At 37.0% G+C, this 26,475-nt stretch overlaps 1 protein-coding gene across 2 annotated transcripts in view; it reads right to left on the bottom strand.

The window, feature by feature from the left end:
• The window catches only part of BABAM2 (BRISC and BRCA1 A complex member 2), a 165,075-nt gene that overhangs the window by 32,892 nt on the left and 105,708 nt on the right, over positions 1-26,475 (bottom strand). For both annotated transcript variants that reach the window (XM_030499067.1, XM_030499068.1), the window contains 3 exons: positions 9,456-9,555; positions 7,415-7,485; positions 5,777-5,859 (listed from right to left, as the gene is read on the bottom strand). In XM_030499067.1, coding sequence (XP_030354927.1) covers positions 5,777-5,859; positions 7,415-7,485; positions 9,456-9,555 — 254 coding nt within the window. The remainder of the gene's footprint in view (positions 1-5,776; positions 5,860-7,414; positions 7,486-9,455; positions 9,556-26,475) is intronic.

Raw genomic sequence — 26,475 nt, 5'->3', positions numbered from 1 at the left:
TATGAATACCTAAATGAGGAAAATCTCATTCAGCTTCATGTACAAGTAATACCCATGATGGATTCAAAGAATATATATTGTTTAATAGACTCTTATTGACAAAATAAATTATCAGCTTTCAATACAAATTTCAAGCTAAATCTAGTTTGGGCAGTGTTCCTTACAAATAAAGGAGAAAAATATGCAACAGAGAAAAATGATCAGCAAAAGGCTAATTTATTTTCCAAATGCTGCAGTTCAGTCCTGGGATTAGCCCTGCCTATGCCTGGTTAAGTGCTGAACTGTGTGCCTTCGACTCAAGCTACTTTTCCATCACTCTGCCTGATTCCACAGCACTGCAACATGTCTGCAGCTTTTCATTGACTTTCAGTTAAGTTATACCACACCTCACTACGCAGGAAATGTCAGAGAATGCCTTGTTCTGTGGTGATTAAAACAATATACAAGGTGTTGAGGAGACCCCTCTGCTTCAGGGTATATGCTGCTGTAGGCACAATGACATGTGCTCAAGAACTTTTAAGATCATATTCAAAGAAACACATGGTACCAACTAAAACTACTAGGAGAGTCAGAGGAAAACACTACTTCATGGTAGACACTTACCTGCTTACTAAACAGTCAAAAAAATAACTCCCAAGCATAGACGCAAATGGTTTTTGACTTTCACCAGCCAATTTACATCACTGGAGTTTTATTAATCTCTAGTTACTCATTTAAGAACAAAATGACACCCTTATACAATCTTCGCAGACTTTTGATCAGCATGGAACTTCTCATACTAGACTCCTGAAACATCTATTTTGTTATGCTTGACATTTCTGCTGAACTACCCTGCTTTCCTGACACTACCAGACATCGCTCCATTCTCCTGTACCTTGTTACACAGAGTGTCATGAGTTCTCTTTTTCCTTCTCCCTCACAGAGTCATAAATTCCCATTTTCAATTAAGGAACAATGAGAAGAATAAAATAAAAGCACTGTGTAAGGAAGCCAAAACACCTCAATTAGATAAAAGCTCACCCAAGCAATCTAATATAAATATTCCACTCAACAAACTGGCCCTTTTTTAGGAAACAACTTGGGCAGACAGCAGTTATTTTTCCATACCTTCTGCTGAAGAGACTTCTCTTTCATAATCAAACTAACTTCCCTGAAGCAGGGAATGCAATCTTTATTTCCTCCAAAGATTTTTTTTTCCTGGATCTTTAAGTGTTAATTGTGATCACTGCCAGACACTGATATTGATGAAGATGAGAAATTTTTGAAGGTTAACTTCTTTTCAGCTTCCAAAAGGTTTGTGACTAAGTCTTACATGACAGAAAACTGAAAAATATACATCTCCAAAACTACCAACTCCACTCAAATGGTTATTCATACTCCAGGAGCAACAGGAACCACTGAAACATATCCCCAACTGCACTAAATATCAAAACAACAAACATTAGCTACTTCTCATGTTTACATTTAACAAAATCTATAGCTCCTATGTAACAGAGGGCTCTATGGCCAAAACTACAGGCAGATAAAGGTTTACTGAAATATTTACAGGAATAACATGAAACAGTCTCATGTTCTAGGTTCCAAATTGCTTGGATAATAAAAATATTTAAGAAATAATTTGTTTATCTCAGTGTGGTGGTGGAATTAGCGAGATAGGCATGTGACTTTCCAGTAGGAACCTGGGAAGCAATCTAAAAAAGAACAATAAATATAATCTTAGATGAAGAAAATACTTTTGCAGTCTCACGTAAGTTCTCCTAATCCCAAATAGCAAACACTAAGCAATCAGACTCATGTTCATCTAGGAAAAAATCTTCTATTTAAGACTTTACGAAACCTCCTCGCTAGCTATTTACAAAGTCTAACTTGTTTATTTAAACAGCTGGTGGAGGAATAGATGAAGGGACTGACAAATGCTCATTAGCCCTGTTCTGTTGACTCTCCAGAGCTGGGGAAATCTCCTTTAAAGGAAAGGTTACATCTTAAACTATACCAGGTGCTTGAAAAATTCACATTTACCTACATTCTAAGGATTATTGTTGCTCTACTGAGTGATTGAAACAATATCCAAAGTCTAATGAGATATTTCTGCTTGGAGAGGGAACCGGTAGAGTGAATTAATTCCGCAATGCAATTTTGTTTATTTACAGTGAGCAGGCAAATGTTCCTCTTACTCTGAACACTACTAGAATAAACTGCACTTTCTTTTCATAGCAGTGTAAACTTGTCTTCCCAGCTTCTAACGCTCTTTCTCCAAAACATCCTATTTCCCCCCTTTCCCCCTTCTTCCAAACCCCATCTGATAACCATGGCTACCGAAAATTCTTTGTTTGTGTCTTTATTTTCCAAGCTGCTTTCTGAGGCTGTGAACGGATGTGTTAATCCAGATCCAAAAGAGGTTTATGTGAGCGAACTCCCATTGTTTAGATCAGGCCATCAATTCAAACGATGTAAGCTGAGTGCAGTGGCACAAAGTGCTCTGCTGACAAACGTGTGCAGATAAGCAGTATCCAAACAGGAATGCATCAGAAGCTGACACTTAGGACTTCCACCAAAAAGCCGTGAATCCAGAAGTGGGTGTCCACCCAAAGCCTGATACTCGTCGGTATAACCTTCTTTTACCCAAATAATCCTCTAGGCCCCTTGCTTGCTTCTCTCTCCTGTGTAAAAAACCACCTTCTTGCTGACATATTGCCTATTTCTGACCTATTCTCTGACAAAGGTAATGACATAACTGCACAGACAGGCAAGAGGGTGGACAAAAGCTATTTCAGTTGGCACTTCCATACACAGAAAGATCAATAATTAAACTTTAGCTTTTACATGACCAGCACTTTGGACCTTGTGGGTCACCAGTATCACCCAACAAAGAACCTGAAACAGTTAGCCAGTGTCAGTGGCAGCAAGTGTAACCACCAACCTCACCCAAGTCTGAGATCCTCCACAAACTTATGATACAAATGCTGGCAGCTTCCAGCATTCTCTATCCCTCGAAATATTGTTTAATGAAACAAAACCTTTTTAGTTCAGTATCTGTCCTTTTCAAGATGTTTTAAGCAAGTAACCACTAATGCAAGCAGTGTTTCACTTGCTACTGCAACTGGCCCAACTTCCGTCAATCTATCTCCTTTGTGCTGATAACCTAAAAATCTCGTAAGATAAAAAACAATCTTTGAAAAGGCTATACACAGGTTGCTTTGGAGTCCTACTCTTGTGTTCGTACCAATAAGGCTACTTAATCCCTAATTATGCATAGTTAATGCAACTTGTATCAATATCAAAAGTAGTAAGCCTGATTAATGATTTCCTCTTCTATATGGAAGCATGAACTTCTCTGAATGTTTATTTCTTCTGTCATATATTTGAAAGCGCCTGATTAATTCTTAAAACTAAACCACTAAAGCAAGAGTTCCTTTGGCTGCTCTTTGACCTAATATAACAACTTCAGCAAGTACATTAATCTAATGATTAAGTTTGCAATTAGGTAGCTCTTCTGGTTTTTAACATAGAGTGGGTAGACTTTGGTCTTCATTCTGTAACTACAGCACACATCACCTCTTTTTAACAAGTGAAATTGCTACGAGGTTATTGGGCTTTTGCAATCCAGAACTACTTTACCGTTTCTCTCCTCTTATTTTTAACTCAGTATATGCAACAAAACTACTCTGAATAATTTCACTTTACTTCTAAAGTGTTTTGCTTCCTAGTTTCCAAACAAGTTTGTAACTTTGAATACAAATAGTCACCAAAAAAAGTTATTTTTGAAGTCTCTGAATGCATCTGTTAAAGGAAATACAACTCCTGTTAGGGTTTAGATATCTCACAATCTCAGTTAAACCTAAAATTTTAACCAAAATTAAAATGCCAGTAAAATTTACCATGGTTCCTTTCAGTTGACCTGCCACAGTGCTTGCTGTATACTGACCTATTTATTCTACTCTGAATACTTTCTTTACATTCTATAGTAAATACATAAAGTAGAACAGTTTTCAACTTACAGCTATCTCTCCCAGACATTTTATTAGAAGCTTGCTAAATATTCACCATAATATACATAGTTATGTCAGTGGTTTAGAGATGAAAGCCTACATTACTTCACTCAGGAAATGAAGTGCAGGTTTCGGTCCTTTCATTGCAATATCCTTCAGTGCATGGAACATAAATGTTTTTGCAGTGGGTTGTTCAACAAGCGGGTGATGCAATGGCTTACACAGCTAAGCCAATGTATGATTTCTAAGGCCACAGGGTTAATACATAGTGATAAACTATTCAGTTATAATTGTAGCTTTCATGCCAGTTAAATTGGATACTCTGAATATTACACAGTTAAAACCTACTTTGTTATTTAACAGAAATTTGAATTTTGATTCCCCTGAAATCCAACTGATTCAACATCTACTAAGTTATATTATCCCGTAGCAAAAAATCAAATCCACAGGAATTTTAACACTGATAAAATTAAGCCAAACATATTGGGGAGTAAGAAAGGTAGGAAATCTTCAAGAAGTTTGTACATAAAAAAGCATCATCTCATAGAAGACAATCACTTAGTGACCAATTATCATTTGAGCTGAAGAGTAAGTAAAGATGTAATAAGCACAATTTTCCAGAAAGTGTCAGTTTTATTTCTTTTTCTCCCACAATGTAAATCATACTAACGTGATGGAAGTTTTTTAATTTCAGGTTTGAGTTTTCTAGACCTCTTATGGTCATTATTGTCTGGAAATCTTAGGTGATAAAACCAAAAGGATCACTGAGACCATTTTTCATGACCTCCAATACAACACAGGGAGATGAACTTCTCTGAGCAATGGCAATCCCCACTTCTTGCTTTGAAAATTCTGGGATAAATTTCTATGATGTCATTAAGACACCATAGTTTAACACATGAAAAACTAGACCACAATCAAAAATTACATACTCTGAAATATTCCAGTGCTAGAGTGTTAACAAACCCTAATGTTGCAGCTGCCCAGATTGCACTGTAACTATTTTAAACAGAGATGAGAAGAATAACAATCAAAAATAAAGACCAAAATGACTGCATTTCCCCAGACTAAAACATCTTTGATAGCTGTGAATTTCACCTTACCATAGGAAAAATAATAATTGCTATTTAAGGTAACATATATAAGGCAGTAACAAAACTACATGTACTAATTTTTACATGAATTAATTCCTACATATTTATTTAATTAAGAATGTCTTTTTAAAGCAATACAGTCTTGATTTAAAAACATCGAATGACAGGAAATCTAGCTACATACTGTAGCAAAGTGTTAGACAGTTTTGCCTGCACAGTTCCAGTCTAGGAATAACTTTTGGCTCATAATGACAGTATAGTGTTATTTCTCGTTTAATAGATTTTTCCCTACACGAAAGTGTCTTTACTATCACTATCAATGCATTAATTCTTGACAATTACAGGGGATTTTAGGCATTCCCAGGTTATGTATAGCATTGGTCCTCATTACTGACACTTTCACAGTTACAACTGTGAACTTAACCTTTAGTCAAATTTCCAGAAAACCTTCCCAAAATGCTTCTGGCATTCAGTAAAGCAGGCAGTGCGCTATTGATGTGGATCCTCTCCCCTTCTCCAAATACAATCAGGATTTTGTGTTTTCAAAGTGTCATGGTCACATCAAAAATACATTAAGCAATGCACAAAAATAGCTAAAACTTTTAAATTGTTTCCCATAATTGTATTTTTTCTCTTTTGAACTTGTATCTTCACAAGGATAGACATTTATGCCTGAGGCAAAGTGCTACTCACTGTGAACAAGGAAGCAAAAATCTTTCCACATCAGCAGCAGAGTAAGTTTTGTGAAGCCTTCTGCATCATATTCCACCACACCACTGTCAACAAAAAAAAAAAACAACCACCCCAAACAAAAAAATTAATACAATTTTTATCTACCATTAATTCTAATACTGGCTTATAAATATGTAAATTCTGTATTACAGGGATTGATTTGTTTCTATGTTTGTTTCAGAAACTTCCAGGATTTTATTTATTTATTAACTTATAATTTTCTAGCTGAGTGAAAATTAGATTACATTTTTCATCTTAATAATCTTACTTAGTGTGGTATTGGAGTTTCTTACCCAAAGAAAGATCATATTCAGTTTATGTAAATACACTTTAGAATGAAAGGAGAGCTGCTAATGCACCTGCAATACTAAATTGATAAAAACTGTACATGTACAAATTCCCTGTATGTTACTCAAATTAAGGTAATTTAGTAACTCTGTAGTAAGTGACAGTAACATTGAAAATGCGAAGGCTGAGAAGAGTTTAGATTTGAAAATTCAAATGGATAAATATAAAAAAAGCAAAGCACAAGACCATATGAAAAATTAAATATAGAAGACTTGCTCAGCAGATGGAATAAAAGTTTCAACCACCCGGAGTCAGTATTCTCTAAAAGCCTCAAGCAGTATCAGGACTCATGAACCACTTTACAAGTGAAATAAATTCATAGGCATACCTGGGCCATTTCTATACCATAGTTTTCTGAGAAGAAAAAGAAGTATCTTGTTTTCATAAGGATTGAGTTTGCATTGACTCATATGTTGTACCTATTCATATGTCCAGATCAAGTCACTGTTACCTAGCTATAGTTGTACAAAATTTGGGTGTGTGCTAGAAGCCACTTGTTTTCCTATCTTCACTTGAGAGACCTGAGATTTGAAGGGCTCCTGAATATCCATGTCATTTGGCATTAACACTCAGAAGCAGAAACCCCCTCCTCACAATGACATGAAGCACTGCTGGTCAGGCAGTCACTCTTGGATCGGCTCCTGGACTCTCGCTTGAGTCAGGATTTCAGTGAGAAACCAAAGTGCCTACCCTTCATGGTGCCAAGGCACGCCTGATTAGTTGATTTGTGAAGCTAATGTGTTGCCATGCCAGGCCATGGACCTTTGAACAGCAGGAATTCAACATGACCTGACAACCCTTTCTTTCTCAAGACAAGATCCTGCTCGGCAGTGGGAGCTGCTGGTCTTCCAGTCCTGCCTTCCTGCCAAGCAGTGATTTCTGGCTTCTGCAAGGCTTGGAACTGTACCCACTTCCCTGTCCTCCCACCTCAGTCAGTGCCTGTTACTGTAAGACCCCTCCAGTCATTTATTCAGAAATGAGCACACTTCTTTTGCACAAGGAGAAAACCCCTACTGTCCTTTTCCCATTATCAGCTGTTTTCTAGTAAAATCAGATCAGCAACTGACACAGAAGTAACGCTGAACTTCATTCCAGCACTGCCACAGAGGGACAATCTACACACATCATTCTGTGAAAAATTACCAGATTCCATCTAATCCAGTGGACAGCAGTCACACAATCAAAGACCATGCCCAGAAAACACCACTTTCCCCCATGCTACAGAAAATAATGCATCAAAAGAAAACTTACGTTCCAAAGTGACTCAGGAAAGCTGCAATATACTCTCTTCTCTTATGGTATCCCTGAATAACATATTGTACCTTAAGAAAGAAAGAGACAAACAAATCCAGAGCTATAAAAAGATAAAAAAAGCCAATGGTCCCAATTTGTCATATATTCCTTGTAAAGGAAGATTTATGTTTGACATGGTAGCAGTTCTGAATCCTACATTTAGCTTGCATGATTTCCCTAAAGAATCCTAAAATGCCTTTAAAACAAACACTAAATCTTGCACACAGAAAATCTTGTAAAGAAATCTCTTCACTCACTTCTGAGTGAAACTTAGTGTTTCACAATATACTGAAGCGCTGTTTAACGGCACAAGATGAAGAGTGAAGAAATGCGTGGCCTTGCCTTACTGAAGTTTGAGCAGGAAGCCGTGATAGGCAAATCATAATTACCTGAACTGACAGTTGGTTCAGTGTCAAAATAACATTCTGGTTATAAAAGAAAAGAAAAAAAAAAATAATTTCACAACTGATCTTGGGTGTTTTCTGAAGACTGCACCTCCAACAAAATCTTCTTAACACTAAGCTCTCTCTGTGGTTTCATGCTGACTCAGGGAGCCACCTACTCAACTGCGAGCATCAATTTCTGAGGCATTCTGGGTTTTGAAAGACTTCCATCCTGGCAAAACCCAACAATGCTAAACTTGGAAGACTTGAGGCAAAATTCTCCTCACACCGTGTATGTTTTCTTATTGATTTGAATGGGATTACTTAGCAGAACAGCATGAACAGGGTCTGACCCATAACAGAAACAATGCACGTGTTGTCAGGCTGCAAGAGCATCTGGTTTACAACTGTTTACTTCCAGTGCTTACAGTATGGTTCCATATGTGATTCCCTATATAAATCCCTTTGTCATCCAGAATGAAAACTAACATTTTAAAAACCCTTTTTACCCACTGAACATGAAAAGAAGAGGAAGAATATTTTTCTTGGCTATGGTAATACCAGAATTCCTTGGCTGGCAAATGCTTTCTCAAATTTTTTGAGAAAGCTTTGATACAATCATTGCTGCAACCTATCTTGTACCCCTTAAAATTACATTTTATTTATAAATTGAGACTTACTGCATTTTATAAAAAACTGCAATTATTTTGAAGGTTTTGTGTAGGATCTGAAACGTTATTTTGGGAAAAGGAAAACATATAAGTTTGCTTAAGTGACTTTGTTTAAGAAAGGATAAAAACAGTCCTCTGTACTTGCAGATTTTAAAAACAGAAAGTAATTTGAACAGAAAACCACAACAAAAACAACTCTAAAGATAGATTTCAATATAATTATGGAAACGCATTCTGAAGAACTTTTTCTAAAAGATAAAATTATTTTCCTCATTTGGACAATTGAAGGTAAAAATAATATACAAATAGGAGGTCTGTTATAGGCAAATTCCTAGATGTTGGCACCTAAGCTTTCTTTTGAAAATCACACTTAAATAACGGAGGTGCTTTCAAAATACTATACTCACTCTTTTCTGTTTAAACAGCAAGCTAACCAGAATGCAATCTTTTCAGTAACCTTAAATAGCTGTTGCTGTATAAACATCCAAATAGACTGCTGATTCAGTTCATCTGGATGAAACATCTGAGAAAAAAATCACTGAAAGTACTCAAAACCTACAATGATGACTATGGTATGAGAACTTTCAACTGGAAAAATAATATGCAAACTACATCTGCATTTACTAGCGAAATAATATGCTACAGTTGTTGTACAATACGGTAACATTTTGTCCTAAATCATAACATGTGACAGTAAGGAAATCCCACTCCAGGATCTGATCCCAAACACGCTTTTTTTACCTAAAAGAGTCATTGTACTTAATACTCTGATTAGGTGCTCAGCTCTTACCAAGAAGATATTCCTTGCGCAGCTCACCTTAAGTGTAACATGCTTGGCCTACCTGGCAGAAGAAAAACTATGTCTATGGAAATGCTATACCATGTTACTGCAAGACAGTATAACACATAAGGGAAAGGAAAATTGAGTTCTATTTACTAACTTACCTTGTTTGTTAGCAGCTGGCATACTTGGGGTACATAGTCGATAAGACAACCTCCACCAGGAAAGGCTGGGATGTGAAGGGCAGATGATCCTCCAAGTGCACTAGAAATATAAGTTAATTTAACACTACGTTACATGTACAGTCCCTGGGATTTGTACACTGTCCTCTTTTCCTATTCTTAAAGCCAAAGGGCCTTGATGAGCAAGTGAATTTTATGCTCTGTTGATATAAAAAGTATTGAGTGATACCATCTATAAAAACAGGTTATACCATGACCCCCTGTAATTAAGCTACTTTAATCAAGAGTATCACTAATGCAGGGCATTCTCTCAGGAAATAGCTTTTTCCATTTTAAACAGTTCCATTTCTTAGCCCTCATCAATAAGATGTGGACCACTGTAGGTAAGAGATCTTGTTAATGCGGCAGGAGAGGACTCCGAGTCTTGAATTATTCAAAAAGGCACCTTCAGTCAAAACAGCTACAAAGCAAAATAATTAGGACTGAGAAGTAATAGACTGATATATGCAAACGACAGTTATGCCATTGACTCCAATTTTGGGCCTTCCAATACAACACAGATGTTCATGTACTAGATGAAGGGGGCAATGGGGCAGAAAGATTATTAGGTACATGATGTAAGGGGGGATGCTGAAAGAAACGGGTTTGTTCAGTCTTAAGAGAACACTGAGGAGGAAGGGGGGGTGATATTGAAGAGGGAAGCTGAAGGCGTATTGATGCCTTCAATCATCTAACGGAAAAATATAGAGAAGGTGGAGCCAGTCTTCTCTTAAGTGCACAGTGACAGGATGAATAGGCAATCCAGACATGCTTCAACACAGGAAGTTCTGGTTAGCTATTAGGAAAAAGATTTTCCCAATGAGAGTAATCAAATACTGGAAGATAAGCCCAGAGGGGCTGGGGCATCTCTGTCATCAGAGGTGCTCAGCTGAACAACTGCCATGAGCACGCTGATCTAAGCTTGCCCTGCAGGAGGTGCTTGGCCAGGCAATATCCAGAGGTCCTCTCCAGCCTACATTGTTTTATGATTTATATTCCCTGATTCTATGATTTTGTTCATCCCCAGAAGGAAATAATAAGAACAAAGGTATTAACTCTGTCCATACACAGACTGGAAATCTGAATGGTAGGAATCCACAGAAGTAAGATAACTTCAGAGGTCTATTAAGGCACCTTAATCAATTGCTTTTATCATAGGATGGTAGACTGAAGCATGCCTGCTGTTGCCGAGGATAATGGCTTCTTTGGTGTGGGAAGATCTAGCGCTTCTTATTTAAATCAGGTTGCGTAAGGCAACAACCAGCTAAAGTCCATGCTACTTTCTTCTAGCAGTATTGACCTAAATCTTTCTTATAGTCTTTTACCAATCAAGAAGGGTATAAATTTGCATTACACACTGTGGCTTACATCATTCACTAAACATCCAGAACCTTGTTGGGTACAATTAAAAAGCTTCAAAAGCCAAGTTACTTTGTGGCCTCCTGTTTACATGCTGTTTCCATGAAAGATTAAACAGGCTGGAAAGAAAGTTCTCCTCTGCAAAACAAGGCTCTTATTCTCCAACGGGACCTGCCCTTGTGTTTTCCTCAGTGCTTGATAAGATATCACTTTGGTAGGTATAAAGGTCTATAGTCGTACATCCCTTTGAAGGAACAGAGCCTACATAAATCATAAAACCCAAACTCATAATGAGGTATATGGAAATCTGCTACTCAGGCAAAACAGTCTGGGTTCAGCAGACTGTTCACCACATGGAACAGTTCTGCAGGTCTGGATTTTGCATATGCAATGATGTAAAAAAAAAAAAAAAAAAAAAAAAAATGCCTTGAGCACACCACAGCTATATAAAAAAACAAACAAACTTTTCCAGGAGAAGTAAGACTTGAACGGGATTTAATAAAAAAACCCCAGAATTCAGTTTCCTTGCTGCTACCCCCTTACTGAAATTACTCACAAGGGAATATAATTTTGTTACTTATGGATGTTAAAAACAGTGAAACAGTGAAGCGTGACTATGAGATTATTACTAAGCTGGAACATTCCTGCAACAGTAGTTTGCTCTTAGGAAATTGAAAGTATACTGGGTCCATCAGTCTTTAGTGTTGGAGAATGAAGAACTTGTCCCTCCTGGTATTTTACAAGGGGGGTGTAAACCTTCCTTTAAGACCCTGTCTTTCAGTTTATTAAACTCCTTAAATGCTTATGTAAATATATCCATAAAAGCCTCCAATCTCATACACAGAGCAAATCATACTGTCCGTTTTGCATTCTGCTTTGCCTCATTTGCAACCAAGGCCAAGTTCCTCCTCAGCATGGAGATACCACTGAAGACGTTCAGATGACTACAACAAGAACTACAGGCTCCTCTCACGGTTACAATAGCAGGCATGAAATTAGAAGTAATCGCTAACAGATATCACATGCAAAAAAAATCTTCCCCTCCTATATCATCAGCTTCCAATACATCTTCCAGACTGAATTATTATGACTTGTGAATAAGAGCTTCCCATTTTACCTGTATCCATCTTTTGCAAGTAGTCAATCCGTAAAAACTTGTTGACAAAAATGGGAATTCAACCCTTCTCAAATGAAAAACAGACTGCTAAAAGGTGTGGTTTCCAAGAAAGAGGTCCCTCCACAGAAAGAAGGCTGGAAATTCTAGTGTAATTATCCTCTGAAAACAGAATAAAGCTGTACAATATGTAATTTATGTTCTGTAGAAATAATTATGGGTAGGGAAAATTAAGAGCGGCCAAGCATCTTTGTTCCCTCTATTGGGTCAGAGAATCTGCTTATTAAATATTTTAATAAAATACTGCATTTGCACAGGACCTTGCCTCTGACCATCGCAAAATGTTCTATAAACATTCAGTAATTAAGGTACATTTGCCTAATGAAACTTATATTTACCTTTTATTTTTAAACATGTAAGGAAGTTATTGCTCAGAGTTTGATTTGGCTATGCTGTTCTATGCCTCTCCCATGCCAAAGCAACATATTTGCAGTACCTCACAACCATGAGACAGGACAAGAGGCTACAGTAATTCCTTTGACCCTGTAATAAACCTGCAGGTGAAGGAAGAAGTGACTTACTAAATGTCAAACAACAAGGATCTGTAAAAGATGCAAGGAAATATGTAAAATGGAGAAAATTAGGCAAGGGAATTTCAGCATGCAGCTCAGTATCTAATGCTACTTTTTGAAGCCCCTTAAAGCCCAGCCAAAAATGTGTAAGGCAAAGAATGCCATAAAAAGCCTTTTATAGTCAAGGGCATTCTATTTGCCAAGAGATTTCACCAGCAGAAGCTAAAGACTCCTGCACACCAGACCTGCTTTCCAGATAGCTGGGACTTTTGGAGCATAGATCTTACATACCTCTGTTTGTGATTAAGCTTTCCTTCTTAGTATCACTATCATACACCCCTCACAAATAAAACACATTTTATACTTTGGAATAAAGACAACTACAACATCACACTATCAGGTTTGGTGACACTCATTTATCAAGACAACAACAACAAAACAACAAACAAACAAAAAAATTGAGATATGACGGAGAAGTTATTTTATTTTTAACCACAGCTTAATTGATACTGCTTCCCTACAGCTGCCAGAAGAAGTCTAGTTTCAGCACAATCAATTGAATTGTGTTTGATTTTGAAATAATTTTTTTCCAGTAGCTAGTTTTTAAAGGCTAAGATTTTAAAAGATTTTGATACTGGCTTTCTGTAATTATCAGAATTCATGGAGCAACAGTCTTAGTGGATTCTGTTTCATGAGGACTGGTACCAGATGAGGATAAACACATGGTAGGTCTACCTTATCTAGGAGATAAGGTTGTATGAACACATTGGAACACAAAGATCTGTTGTCCTCAGCATTTTATTCCCTTGTTGTCATCCTCAACCTACTCAGCTGCAAACCAACTTTATACACCTCACTTTAAGACAGATCAGAGACTCTTTTGCTTTCCTAGGTTTCCAGAGTGTCAGACACAATGTGGTTCTGATCCATGGTCTATGAATTAAACTGGATTTTGTCAGGAACTCACCACTGAATTCAACAAGAGCAGCAGTCAGCCTGCATTAATAGCAGTTTTGTTCTGCGATGTGCTGAAATACAAGTGCAGAGTGTAGCTGGAGTATGTTTACATTTGTGCTGGTGACTGGTGCATTCCAAGAGACTTGCTCTGTCTGTCTCTCAATGGATCTATTTATTCAGACCCGCACACAAAATGCAGTTATTTCTCATTTCTTGATAGCTTATAATTACATTAGAATGTCTTTCTCAAGAAATGATTCTTAAAAGAAAAGCCATAGCATTAATTCACAGGCTTACAGAAGTGACTGGTTTTGTTCTTGAGTATTTATGTGTAAAGAACCAGTTATTTCCCCTTCCTTAAAAACATCACTTCACTAGAGAAGAAGCAGGGTGCTTCCAAGTCCCAAGCTCAGAAGACTGGGTGGCGTGGCAAGGCAGACTTGGAGGCATGAAGGAAGATGCTCCTACTCCCATTCCTAACTTACCTCTTCCCTACAACTCTCCCCATGCTCTCTTAGGCACGACGAGTTCCCCTAAACTCCTTTCATTCACCCTACCTCTTCCATGCAATCCGTTTTGCTTCCCCCTTGCTCAGAGCAGAAAAATGGAGGTTTCCCTAGATTGCTGAGAAACTTTTGAGCTGACTTTCGAAAAAGAGGATTATTTTAGACACCCCCTACTTCTTGCAGGGTCCCACAAGAATAAAAATACCACAGTTTATGAAGTTATGTGCTAACACAGGTTAGAGTTAGGCACCTGTACATGTGTAATACTGTCTCTATTATATTTTGCTCTCTGTTGTGCCGTTACCTGTTATTATTCCCCATCTCCCAAAACCGTTACTTTTGCTCCAAGGGAGGAAAGAGTAAAAAAACATGTATTTGGGAAGGAAGTCCAGCACTGTAAGAAGAATGGTATTTATCCCCGAATACAGTGTGAATGTAGCATTAAGGAGCTTTACACCAAAAGAAAGTGGTAAATTATACTGATTGCACTCAGCAATGTTCCTAATCCAATGTATTCTTTCTGCAAAAAAATTGGGAAAAAACAATTTCAGTGATTGTGAACGACAGAGTTGAAGATTTGTCTAGCTTTGAAAATGTAAATAAACAAGAAACTTGCCTCTGCATGGAAAGACTTTTTATACTGGTTTAAAATAACTAAGAGCTTTTCTCTCAGTGTGGCCAATGTTAAAACATGTTTAAATCTACGTACCAGTGATGGAAAGTAGACTACAGACTTTATAGACTATAGCCCTTGCTTTTACCAGGATACACCCTTCTTAACTCTAAGTTCTCACCTGCCTTATTTTGAAACTGAAGCACACTGCAGACCTACAGAAGCATTTAAAGGGTTTATTACTCATGATGACTATAAGCAAGAGTAGCCTGAAGCATGTGGAAAGAAATTCCCTTCTTTTTGCTCTTTTTTCCTGTTTCGAGCCTCATGCTATGGCCTTTGATCTCCTTCCCCGTTCTCTTTCTCCTTTGTTGCTGAAGTAAATAGTTGACTTTTTTTTTTCTCTTTTGCAGCTTCATCACTTTAGTACATTACACCATTTGGCACAGGACACATGAGGAACCACATCAAATAAAAGCACGTGACCACAAAAGCTGCCTTACCGACCATGAGCCCAGATTTCCTGTCAGCTTACCATTTTTCAGACTTGCTCAACCATAACCAAATCCTCCCTTATCACATGAACAACATGGTGCTTGGCAGAAGCCTTGGGCTAGTGCTTCGATCAGCAATACAGAGCTTAATGGTAAAAGAACTGAACATTACTCGTTACTGAAAAATTGGTCAGTCTATGTTTGTGACACTGTTTTCTCCCCTTTCTAGTAACACTCCATTTAAAGCAACCATAATTAACATATCGCTTGCCCACTCAAATCTGCTACAAGCTAAAATGTGTCCAAAAAGTGTCCATTCTATTTTAAAGAAATAGTTTTTACTTATAATTTCTACTTCAATATTGGTAAAACAGAAATGTATGTTTTCAGCTAAGAGATATAATTTGAGGTAGCTACATTGTTAGGTGTACAGAAAAAAGAAAAAAATACAACCACACATAGACCTAGAGGGAAAACTATGCCAAGTCTACTTATATCTGGAGAAAGAATTCCGGTCAAACTCAGACTAAAAATTTAGCCGTTAGAGCTGAAAGGATACTATATTTTTTTTCCTTGACCTACTAGAGGTGCAGGGTGAATTCCTCTGAGCTCCTCCTGACAAGTGAATGGAAAAAATACGAAATAATCACTGTAAAAACCAAATACTAAAACCAACATATAATTTCGTTTCACAGACTGTGCAAAAAACAGCAAGTCAGACTTTCTGTGCCTTATTTGCAGCTCTTCTGCTGACTTCATATGTTCTAGCAAGTTATTTCAAGCAGTCTTCATTTCTGCTTGCCCACCTATAATGTCCAGATGCTTTTACTGAGGCACACTGAAGTTTAATAACACTCATAGTAGTATAAAACCTGTGGGATGAAGTCATCCTTAAGCACTAATGAATATTGCTTTGTTTGGGTTATTCCAAATTCAGTATTCTGCTGCAGGTAAAATTGTCAAAAAAAGGAGTTTTCTATAATGTATTTCCCATTTTAGACAAAGTGGCTACACCAAGGAAAGATTTACATGACTGTATAGATTCTGGGTTTTAGCAGACTTTAACCTAACAGACTTGGACACAAACCATAGCTCAGGTGATCCAATATTGGAAGATGAGGATAGGAGCTCTGTCCCCAAGATTCTACTCCTCCTCAAGTTGAAAATAAACCAAACAAGAAGCATGAGATGAATAGATAGCTAACCCTATAATTAAATTAGAATACATTTCTTCCTTTCTCTGGCAAGACTTAGAGCTGGAAGGAGAAAGAACAAATGCTTTTGCAGTATAAAGCTTTTCTTACTGCTACTTGATAGTACAAAAGTCTGAGAACATTAGTATTTACTCTAGGACCTTCATGATATCTCACAGTATAAATTTCAGGAAAAATCCAAGCAAGTTGGAATTATCGGTCACAGAAATTATCGGCAAGGCTTCAATGTGTGCAGTGGTTTAAAATATAGGCTAACTTAACCAGTGTCAACAATATTACAGTAAAGAAATTTTGGTAGCTTATTCATTCAGACAATATAAAACCCAAGTGAAAAGTGTAAGAGCAATATATTTCAAACTGATTCACAGTATTGAAAACCCTCTATACTTAAAATATAGAATTATTTTTCATAATACTGTACAAAGAGATTCAGAAAAAGAATATGAAAAGTTCCACAGGCTATAAAAAGAGTGTGATTCTTCCTTATAAGCCTCAAAAATTCTGACAAATATCACTTCTGTGTTGCAACTTACCACATTTATGCCCTCCAAACTCCCCTCCCCCCCCCCAAAAACCCACCCAAAAAACCCCAGTAGCAAGGTGTATTGCAAACATAATATACTCAGTCATTTGGGGCAAATAACAATGAGAATGCATAATAAATCACGTAAGAACTGAATATAGAGACACTTTTTATGATCTAAATGAAGTAGTTATTGTGTGTCATATTCCTCGTCTTCCCCCCTTGCGACGTATTACTTACTAATATTAATTCTCCATCAGCACAGTATTATTTAAGGAAAGTAGTTATAACAAGATCTGAACAAGTTGCTAGATGCATCACAGTTTAAACAGGAGAGCATGGTTCTTGTCCTAGAGTACTTTTGCAGTCCACTATTTCACACTACAAAGCACAGTGAGGAACTGAAAGGCAGGCACTGAACAACAGGGGAGGAAGAGCAGAGGCTGCAGCAAGGAGACTTAAGACTTAAACAGTTACAATGGAGAAATATGTATTTCCAAAATATTTTGCTTATTTCTTAAAAGAATCTTGACAGAAAAAGGTACAGGTCAGATAAGCAACATGGGCAGATAAGAAAGAGACCACTACACCATCCTATTTTGTTTTAACTTCCAAAGAAGTTAAAAAACCAGTAAGTAAAGATTAAGAGATTGTCTAAGATGCCATGTAGCTTAACCTGCGGCAATTGTCTTCTGTATGGATCTCAACAGAAGAGCATGTGTGAAACAGGCTGGGGACTTGTCACAACTAAGAGAGAACAAGATTTTGGCTGAAGAAAGAGTGAACTGTAACCTAATTGAAACACTTTTTCATCCTGCATTGATTTGAGATGTCAACACAAAACCAGGAACTTTTTTACACTGAAGCACTATCCCCATTTCTCCTTCACATGGACTGCGAAGGAGAAAACGTTGAGTCTGTTATCTGAAAATTTACATTTCTATTTTCTGTTCTTCAGAAGCATGCCTTTAATAGCATTACTTGTTTTGGAGATTTTTTTACAACCACCTTAACTGTGAGTATATTGAGGGTCTTCTAAGTAGCAAGTAAAACAATACTGGGCATTGGCTCTTGTTCAAGGGAAAAATGTATTGACTTGAAGAGGTGCCTCAAAGGAACTAAAAATGGCTTACACATAGCATGAAGATAGGAGCTGGGAATTAGAAACGTCTAGAGCGCTGGTATGCTGTGAGCAGTATTCTCTCCTCCGAAATAGTAGGACTCAATAAATTAATGAAATAATCGAGGATTTATTTACAGTGAGAATCACTGGAAATTCTTCTGCATTGAAGCCTGGGTAGTTTTACACAGCGCTTGTCATCGCTTAAGATACCAATCTGCTCTTTAATAATCCCCTCTGCTTTAGTGATGGAGATCTCTCAAACAATCCCATTGAACGGAATATTTATCACAAATCCATGTGAATCTTTTCTTATTATCCATCAATAAAGCGGGTAACATAAATGAATAACTGTTCTAAGATGGTATCACTTATATTTACAAACATATGCCTTACATACCTATAATTTCTTTCGGCATGCATTCAATAATATGCAGCTTACTATATAATGATTGTTCTCATAGCAGGCAATTTTCTAGTACTTGTATTAAGCCCAGCTAACTAGCAGTGTCTTTATCATAAAGCAGAAAAATTAGTCTCAAAAACCTGTACGACTCCATTGCCTTCCTTTCCTACTGTTTTCACCTATTTCTGAAGAACAACAGTCATTTCCTATAACTCACAGCCTTTTATGTTTTATAATTGCACTTGCTTATATTGTTCTTTATTTTATTTATGTTCCCTAATCTACTAGTCAAATTACAGTAATTATCTCTTATTGTTAATCTTTTCCTGATATTGCTTAATGCCTACCACTTCCAGTGACACAGTCATTTTGTAAGCATGCTATTTTTTGCCTCTGTGCTAAAATAGAGCAGTGTTGTAGACCTCTCCCACATAATCAAATTTTTTCCACTCTCCTTAGGTCAGACAGTAATCCTCATTTGAGGATCTCTTCTGTCTGGAGAAACATTTTGTTTAAGAAACATCCTGCCCCCTGCATCATCAGCATCACATGTGCTTAGCTTACATGAAGGACAAAAAATGTAAAATACTGAAAGGATTAGAAATCTTGCAGAAAAAATTCAGAAATGAAATGAGAGTAACATGGTGGAAATACTCTGGACGTGAAGTTGAGCATTTAGGTCATTGATAAGAATGCCTGAGGGAGGCAGAAAGTTAGAAGAGAAAAATGCTTTTCTTTCATACATCTGGCTTCTGACACTGACTTCCATGCATATGCAGCATGATTAAGGGGCATTCTTGCTCAGATCTTGCAACTGACTTTATCTTATGTTCACAAACGATGTGGAATGCTACAAGTCTCGTCTGGTGCTCCTGCTGAACGCTCCAAGAGGCCTAGTGAGCTCAGGTTTTATGTAAGCCAAATACGTCCACATGCGGACGCAAGGCAAGAGAACATAAGCTTTTCATGTAAACACAGCCACTGTGGTTTAACAAGCTAATAAGAACCATGTTAAACCCTTACTCATTTAACAAGATGATATGAATCTGTTCAGATGGTTTTTACAGCCCCTTTTAGAATCTACCACAGGCATATGGGTAAGTGTGTTCTATTCCTATGAACATAGGTTGGACTTGATGATCTTAAAGGTATTTTCCAACCTAGTTAATTCTATAACATAAATAATTCAATATTCATCCTAATATATTCTCTTCAAAAGAGAGGGAAGCAGAGCTTTGCACCAAGGCAGCCTCTGGCAGGTGGAAGACTGGGAATAATTCTCAGAAGAAAACACTGGCACTTTGAAATCCAGGTTTACATCAGAGGTAACAAAACTTCCTTCTGTAACAAGGCAGACACAGGTCTACATTTAAATCAAAAAAGGAAAGGCAGAAAGTAAAATAAAACAAAACCACAGGTCTTCATTGTGTTAAAATCAAAGACGGGACCCCATACATGCACAAGAAACTGGAAATGTTGTAGTTTTCAACTTAAAGCAATGCTTAGTTGATGAAAAGGTTAATACAAGCATTCCTGGGATTTTGTTTTCACTGCTGCCTGAATTTTGTTCATGGAGCAGCTTCATTACAGCACGTGCTGCAAGACAGAGACTGGAGGGAAAATCCTTTTCACAAAGATTCCCCTTTTCCCAGAAGAGATTATGAATGCCTATAGTGCACACAGACTTCAGTCAGGCCTGAAACAAATGCACCCATGTGCATCCTGTAAACCTCCTTCGATGCAGGCCCTCTTTCCCTTTGGAAACTGCAAATACTTACATGGTTATTGAAAGACAGAAATTCCAACTTTATGTTAGGATACCTTATCATTTTTTAAGGGTTTGATTCATATTACTTAATGTTTAAGGGCTTGAGTTCATTTGCAAGTTGAGTGCTTAGATAATGGGGTGGCCTAAACAGTATCTGCAAGTAGATGTATTTACAAATAAGTATCAGATGCTTTGATAAACCAGCTTTTTTAGATGAAGAATGACATTTTCAGAAAGCTTGTCAGCTTCTAAATCATTTACATCCTGCCTTTTAATAAGACTGAAGATACTAGGATTCTACATCAATATCTTCCTAAGTTAAGTCTTTCCTTTTTCCTTTTCCTTTTCCTTTAAGGCTCTTGAGTCCTACAGATATGTTTATAAAAAAAAGTTACACTGCCTCAAGCACTTCAGAAAAGTTTTCAATAAGAATAAAGAAGAAATGGGTTAATATATGAAATAGCATGAACCTTGCTTTCCTGCTGCCTCACTTTTAAAATATTAGAAAGCAATTTCTCTGTTTTCTTTCCCAACCAGTTCTTCCCTCTACCCCTTCAAAATCAGAAGCACCAACCAATTTTTGTATCTGGTAGTAAATGTATCAGGCATTGAAAACAAAAACCACTATGAATACACTCTAAAAGGATAGCTAAAAACTGTAAACCAAGTAATTGAATGACAACATTCTATGAATTAAAATTAAAATTCACAAGAGATGAGAACTATTTCAAAGAAACCTTTCTGTTAATGGCGGCTTATTTCCAAGTCAAAGATTTACCACTGGTCCATAGGGATTTATTTATCAAGATAAATTGTGTAACAAATCCCATTATCTTCATGCTTTGTTTACTCCTGTACTCCAACCTTCTGACACCTAACTGTTATTATTATATTGAGACTAGATTATAGGATGATAATCACTCAATCTGAAGATTACGATGTCTTGCCAGTATTTTTATAAGTTCTTATATAAACTTCTTCCATAAAAGAATAATTTTCTCCTTTTTTTTAAAAAAAAGAATAAACCAAACTTCTGTATTGTATGCAAGGATCTCCTAAAAATATCAGCTTCTAATTAACTTGACATTTGAATGAATTCTAACAGAACTCTTCCTTCATTCAGACCAATTCAATGATTTAGCAACTTTCCACTCATTATACAATATATGGGACAAATTTTTTTTATTAATTAAATCATAAGTGAGGTGGCTGCTAACACTGTCCTATGTGTGCTCATGAGTAGGACGCTGTTACAATTACCTTGTATGGCTAAATAACAGCATGTGGTTTTAATACTTAATCTAGCTTAACCTACCAATGACTTACTGAAAAATATTCCATTTTTTTGGCTGCGAATGTTTATATTTTAATTGCATTTGGCTGTTTCTACCAGCAATAAATATTAGCATGGTATTGGAATCCTCTGTGTTATCCACACATATGTTTGGATATCCTGTACTTCTATTTCTTTGAAGTTCTTTAAAGTTTGATTTCTTTAAAAGTCTTTCAGAAGTGCTACCAAACAGTTTGATTTTCCTCACCACCTCCATCCCTGTCATTGCATGACATGACTGGCAACCTTCAGCATTCAAAGTTGTGTTAATGCCATTTGATAAATCACCATAACTACAAAAGAAGCTACAGTAATATATTTAAATTGTAAAAAATAAAATTGTTTTCAAGATCTCTTTTTCACATGTGCATGCTTAAAGTTTATGATCTTCCACTTTAATTGGAAATCACTACACTGCACTGGAAGCCACAAATTCTGCATTTTCAACCCAATTCTGCCAACAGTTTCTGGGATAAATCAAGAGGAAACGGCTGAATATGACCTGAGTTTATCAAGGAAGTCCTCAGCATCTTTCAAGGTGAATTTTACTATTGAGTCATTTCAGTTCATCCAAGTTCTTCCTTCCATCAGCTAATAACATCACAGTGTCAGCAAATCCCTTGGATACTAGCTGCTAAGGCAGGTTACCCATTTTCTCACTTCACAAAATTTAAGGAAGACATTGCACACTGTCTACATTATCTACTTGTAACTGCAGAAGCACATTATGTCGGACCTAGAAACTTTGCAAGCTTCTTTGATTGTGAAGATCTGTCACTCACAAAAGTTATTTTTGAATTGACTAAAGAATATAAAAAATGAAGCCTTCAGTATTATTTAAATCTATAAATAGTATTGCAGAATTCTAGTTTACCTGCTAACCCCAGGGCACAAATAGCTGATTTGGGCCTTCTACATGCTTAGGTTATTATTTTGGTGCAAAGACTAAAGTTCTCAGAAATCATATGCTCTTTGCTTTTTCTTCTGTTTCCTGTCTTCAACGTACAGGCCATCATTGGATGTTTTTAAGTGAATTATAATGAATGTGTTACCTTATGAAGATCTTAGGTCTGCTGCAAAGTTGGAGTAAAAACGAAAATAAACTGACCCTCCAAGAACAAAAAAAATACAGTTCTGAATTTAAAACTAAACTTTTCTGTATATAGCCTCTGTTCATTGGGTTTCCTTCTTCCAAATGCCTCGAGGCCTTGCCTTTAATAACTACTACTACAGTTACTGTTTCTTTGGCTACTGATCAATTTTAATTTTCCTTGAAAATTGCAGGGGACTGACACTGAAGAAATCTTATTCATCTCCCTCTTTCAGATCTTCCATCTCTCACCAAAAGCCCAGGCTGAAGATGTAGTTCCCAGATACTATACATGTCCAATTTCACTTCAGATCACGAATCAACCATAGGGTTTTAAAAAAGCTGCAGTTTTGTAATGCAAATGAGGGAAGGATATACTTAATCCTCCTTTACTTAGGTAAATTCTTACCCAGTTCATTTTAAAATAAAAATGTGCTTATAACCATGGGATTTGGATTTACTATACCTAATACGTTTTTTCATGCTGATAAAGAAAGCAATAGCGAGAAGAGGTTATCTAATTCTGACTTCAGGAAGGACAGCAAATTAAAGAATTGCTTTTATTTCTTCCTTTTTCTTTAAATACGATGGTTCAAACTTGGCATTTGTGTATACTTGATACAATGCACTATATAGAGATTTCAGTTATTATAACCTTGAATGTGCAAATCCTCATCTGAAAGTCTATTTGAATTTGGGGAGAAAATGAGATACTGCCTTTACCCATACAAGCACCTCCATCTGTATGAATCTCACACACACGTTCATATACAAAATGCACAACAGTAAGTCAAATAACACTTTATTTTTTCTTTTTCTGAAAACCCCAGAAGAATCACAGTTTCAAATTTTTAGTTCCCACATGAATAGTAATTTGGTCCTCTTCTGCACATGTGCTATAACAACACACTGTTACCAGCGTTAATGCCATACCAATATGGCCATGACCTGCTAAAGGTTGATTAATTACTTCTTTATATTGCATGAGCTTTATGTGTGTAAACATCGGGTATAATATTCCATGGATGTAATCTCTGTATTTCATTTATTCCTGAATACCTGCCAGTCAATGTTTACCTATCTATATTTGCTTATATCGAGACTATTCACAGCAAAAATAACCAGGAAGTTCATGGATAGCACGAAGTTTGGTTTCCAATGGACTTCTATACTGCAGCGGATTGACTTTTTAACTGAGTTGTTTTAAAGCCACAGCACAGCATGAGTGTGCTCCTTATTAAACATCAGAGACCACACAGGAAAGATGTCCTAAATGCCTTTGCCAAAGGAAAAGCTTCAAATGGTGTTCATGCCTTGTAATACATCAGAGAATATATTCATACAAATCTGGACTGAAGAGGAGCTTGGGTTTTTTTGCCCCGTGATGTTTTGTAGGGCATGAATTCTGACTGAAGCTCTCCCTAGGATTAGTATATTCATCATTTATTTTTCCCAGATTGACTCTCTGTTCACAGAATACAATTATGCAGGGGCTTCAGCCTTTCTTTCAGGTGGCAGTAACAGAATCTGCTTCTTCTAAGTGGTTATATTCATGTAAATATAGGAACTTTGTATTTTCAAGATTTCTACCCTCCTGCTACACATTTCTGAAATTTGCCAGCAGGCTCAAAAAAGTCTATAGGGCAGAAATAACAGACACCTATGTGCACAGACAATATGATCACACTAATTGTATGGAAAACAGAAGTTAATTTTCTTAGGAAGCCAGATTAAAAAATAACCACGGTTTCCCACTACACAAAATATCTAAGGAGGAATTGCGACTCCACTGAAGTGCTTGGCAGAGCTTACCAGCAGGAACGGAGCCAAGACCTCACCCTCAGCCTATGCAGAAAACTACAGCAATTCCCAAAAAACCCCACCCCCCAAAACCAACCCCACTGATTAATGTGAAAGCTTAAATAAAAAAGTGAAAAATAACTGCTTAAATTCACATTGCACATGCAATTCAGAGAGATGAACAGTTTTCCTTCAGATGCTTCCTGAATAAGAACAAGCATAGGAAACTTTATCCCATTAGGTAAATCATTTGTCAAAACCACTCTTGTGAGAGCTTCTACAAATGCCTTCTTAACCACAACCCCAGGACTGCTAATGTAATACTAGTAATCAACTTTCTTTACCATTAGGGCACATAGGTGCATACTCAAAAGAATAAGTTCATACAAAGTTCTGTAAAAGTGCCAGAGGAGGGTATAACTGTCACAGGAAAAATATTGATGCCTCTGAGGGAGGGAAATCTGAATTGTTAAGACAGATACGCTAATCCTAAAGAAGCTTCAAATCAGTTCTCATTAGAAGCAGTTATCTCATATGGAAAACCTTCAGTCCACAACTGAAAAATTTCTAAATAATAGAAACAAAAGAAAAATATTTATAATGGAAAACATGAGGCAATTTCCAACTGCAGCAAATTTCAAAGGTTCTTAGTGCTCCCAGCTTCCAGCTTTACTGGAAAGCAGGAGTTGCTTAATACCACTGAAAGTATCTGGCAAACTCCTTTTAGTCTAAGTTTAGAGATATGACCTTTTTTTTCCCCGAAGCTCCAGAGCAGGAATCTATTAGACTTTATCGTTGACTTTTGGACATGTCATGTATTTATGAGTCTCTCCATGGGCAGTACCCACACTATAAAATTTAAAAGCATCCATCAGCCAGTTTTACCTTTTTTTTTCTTCCCTTTTTTTTCTATTCTGTTTTTTTCCCCAGCTGGCAGCCTGTATAAGAGAAAAACCTCTGGAGATTTCTGGTAGTTTCACAGGAAGTTTACTATTCTTGCTCAGTTGGTGGGAAAAGAAGGTGAATGAATCAACACAGGGAAAAGAATGGTCAAAATACCAGAAGGTGATGAAAACTTGCTTATGATTCAATAGGTACAGTGGAAAATATCAAAGTTTTGCCACCATTTTTAAGTTAGAAAAGGATTTTGTACTCTGCCCATCTCCTTCAGTCTGAATGCAAAAAAATATTACAAAATCCATGTGCCATGGATGGTCCTGTTTTTCCAGGAACCAGTTCTCATGTATTATCCAACCCCAATGCTATCTAAAAACATTATACAAAGAGTGACTGATACACATCCTTGCTGTTCTTTTTTCTTCCACCACTTGACTTCCAGAAAACTCTGAGCAGATTTTTCTGTTCTATACACTAAAGAGAAAAGGAAAAAAAACAACCCCACAATGGAACCTGCTCTCAGAGAGTTCTGTCTAGCAACACTGTCTCGTAAAAGCTACTCAACCTTTGATTTGCTACTGATTTACTGTAAAACAATTGACCGTTACACAAGGATAGTTAGCTCTTGCAGAACAGAACCCCTCCGGCACAAAGCAGAAATGCTGCTGTTCACATGAATATGAACTGTTACAACAACTCTCTGGACTTGAAACTATTTCCATTTTGGTGAGTGTACAGGATTCTCCTGAATGTAGCTTTACTACTTTTCTTTTTTCCTTGAGTTTTCATTTAGTTTTCTCCCAAGGATGCTTAAAGACTGATTGTTCCTTGTTAGAGTCAATGCAGGTCATCTCAAGCACTGTGCTCTCTGTTGCACTGATGTCAGGCAGCACAAGGGAAAACTCACTGGAAATTTAACATTAACAAACGGTATCCTGAGAGCAACCTGCATCCAGAGAATTGCCACCACGGCTTTTAAGCCCAGCAAAGATAAGGTTTTCCACGCAAAGAAAACCAAGTTAAAGGAGGTGGCCATGGAAACAACAAATACATGAAAAAAGTTGGCTTTTGTTCCAGCGAGGGTTTCCCTAAATTTTAGGCGAATGGGTAATTCACCTAAATGGGTAATTCCTCATTTCAGAACCCTCCTCCCAGCATGTATGTGTGCATAACGCACTATGTAAGAGCTATGCTGCT

This window comes from Strigops habroptila, chromosome 10, assembly GCF_004027225.2.
Source record: "Strigops habroptila isolate Jane chromosome 10, bStrHab1.2.pri, whole genome shotgun sequence".
Classification (NCBI taxonomy): Eukaryota; Metazoa; Chordata; class Aves; order Psittaciformes; family Psittacidae; genus Strigops; species Strigops habroptila.
The sequence above is the reverse complement of the archived record's forward strand: the minus strand, read 5'-3'. Positions and strand labels throughout refer to the sequence as shown.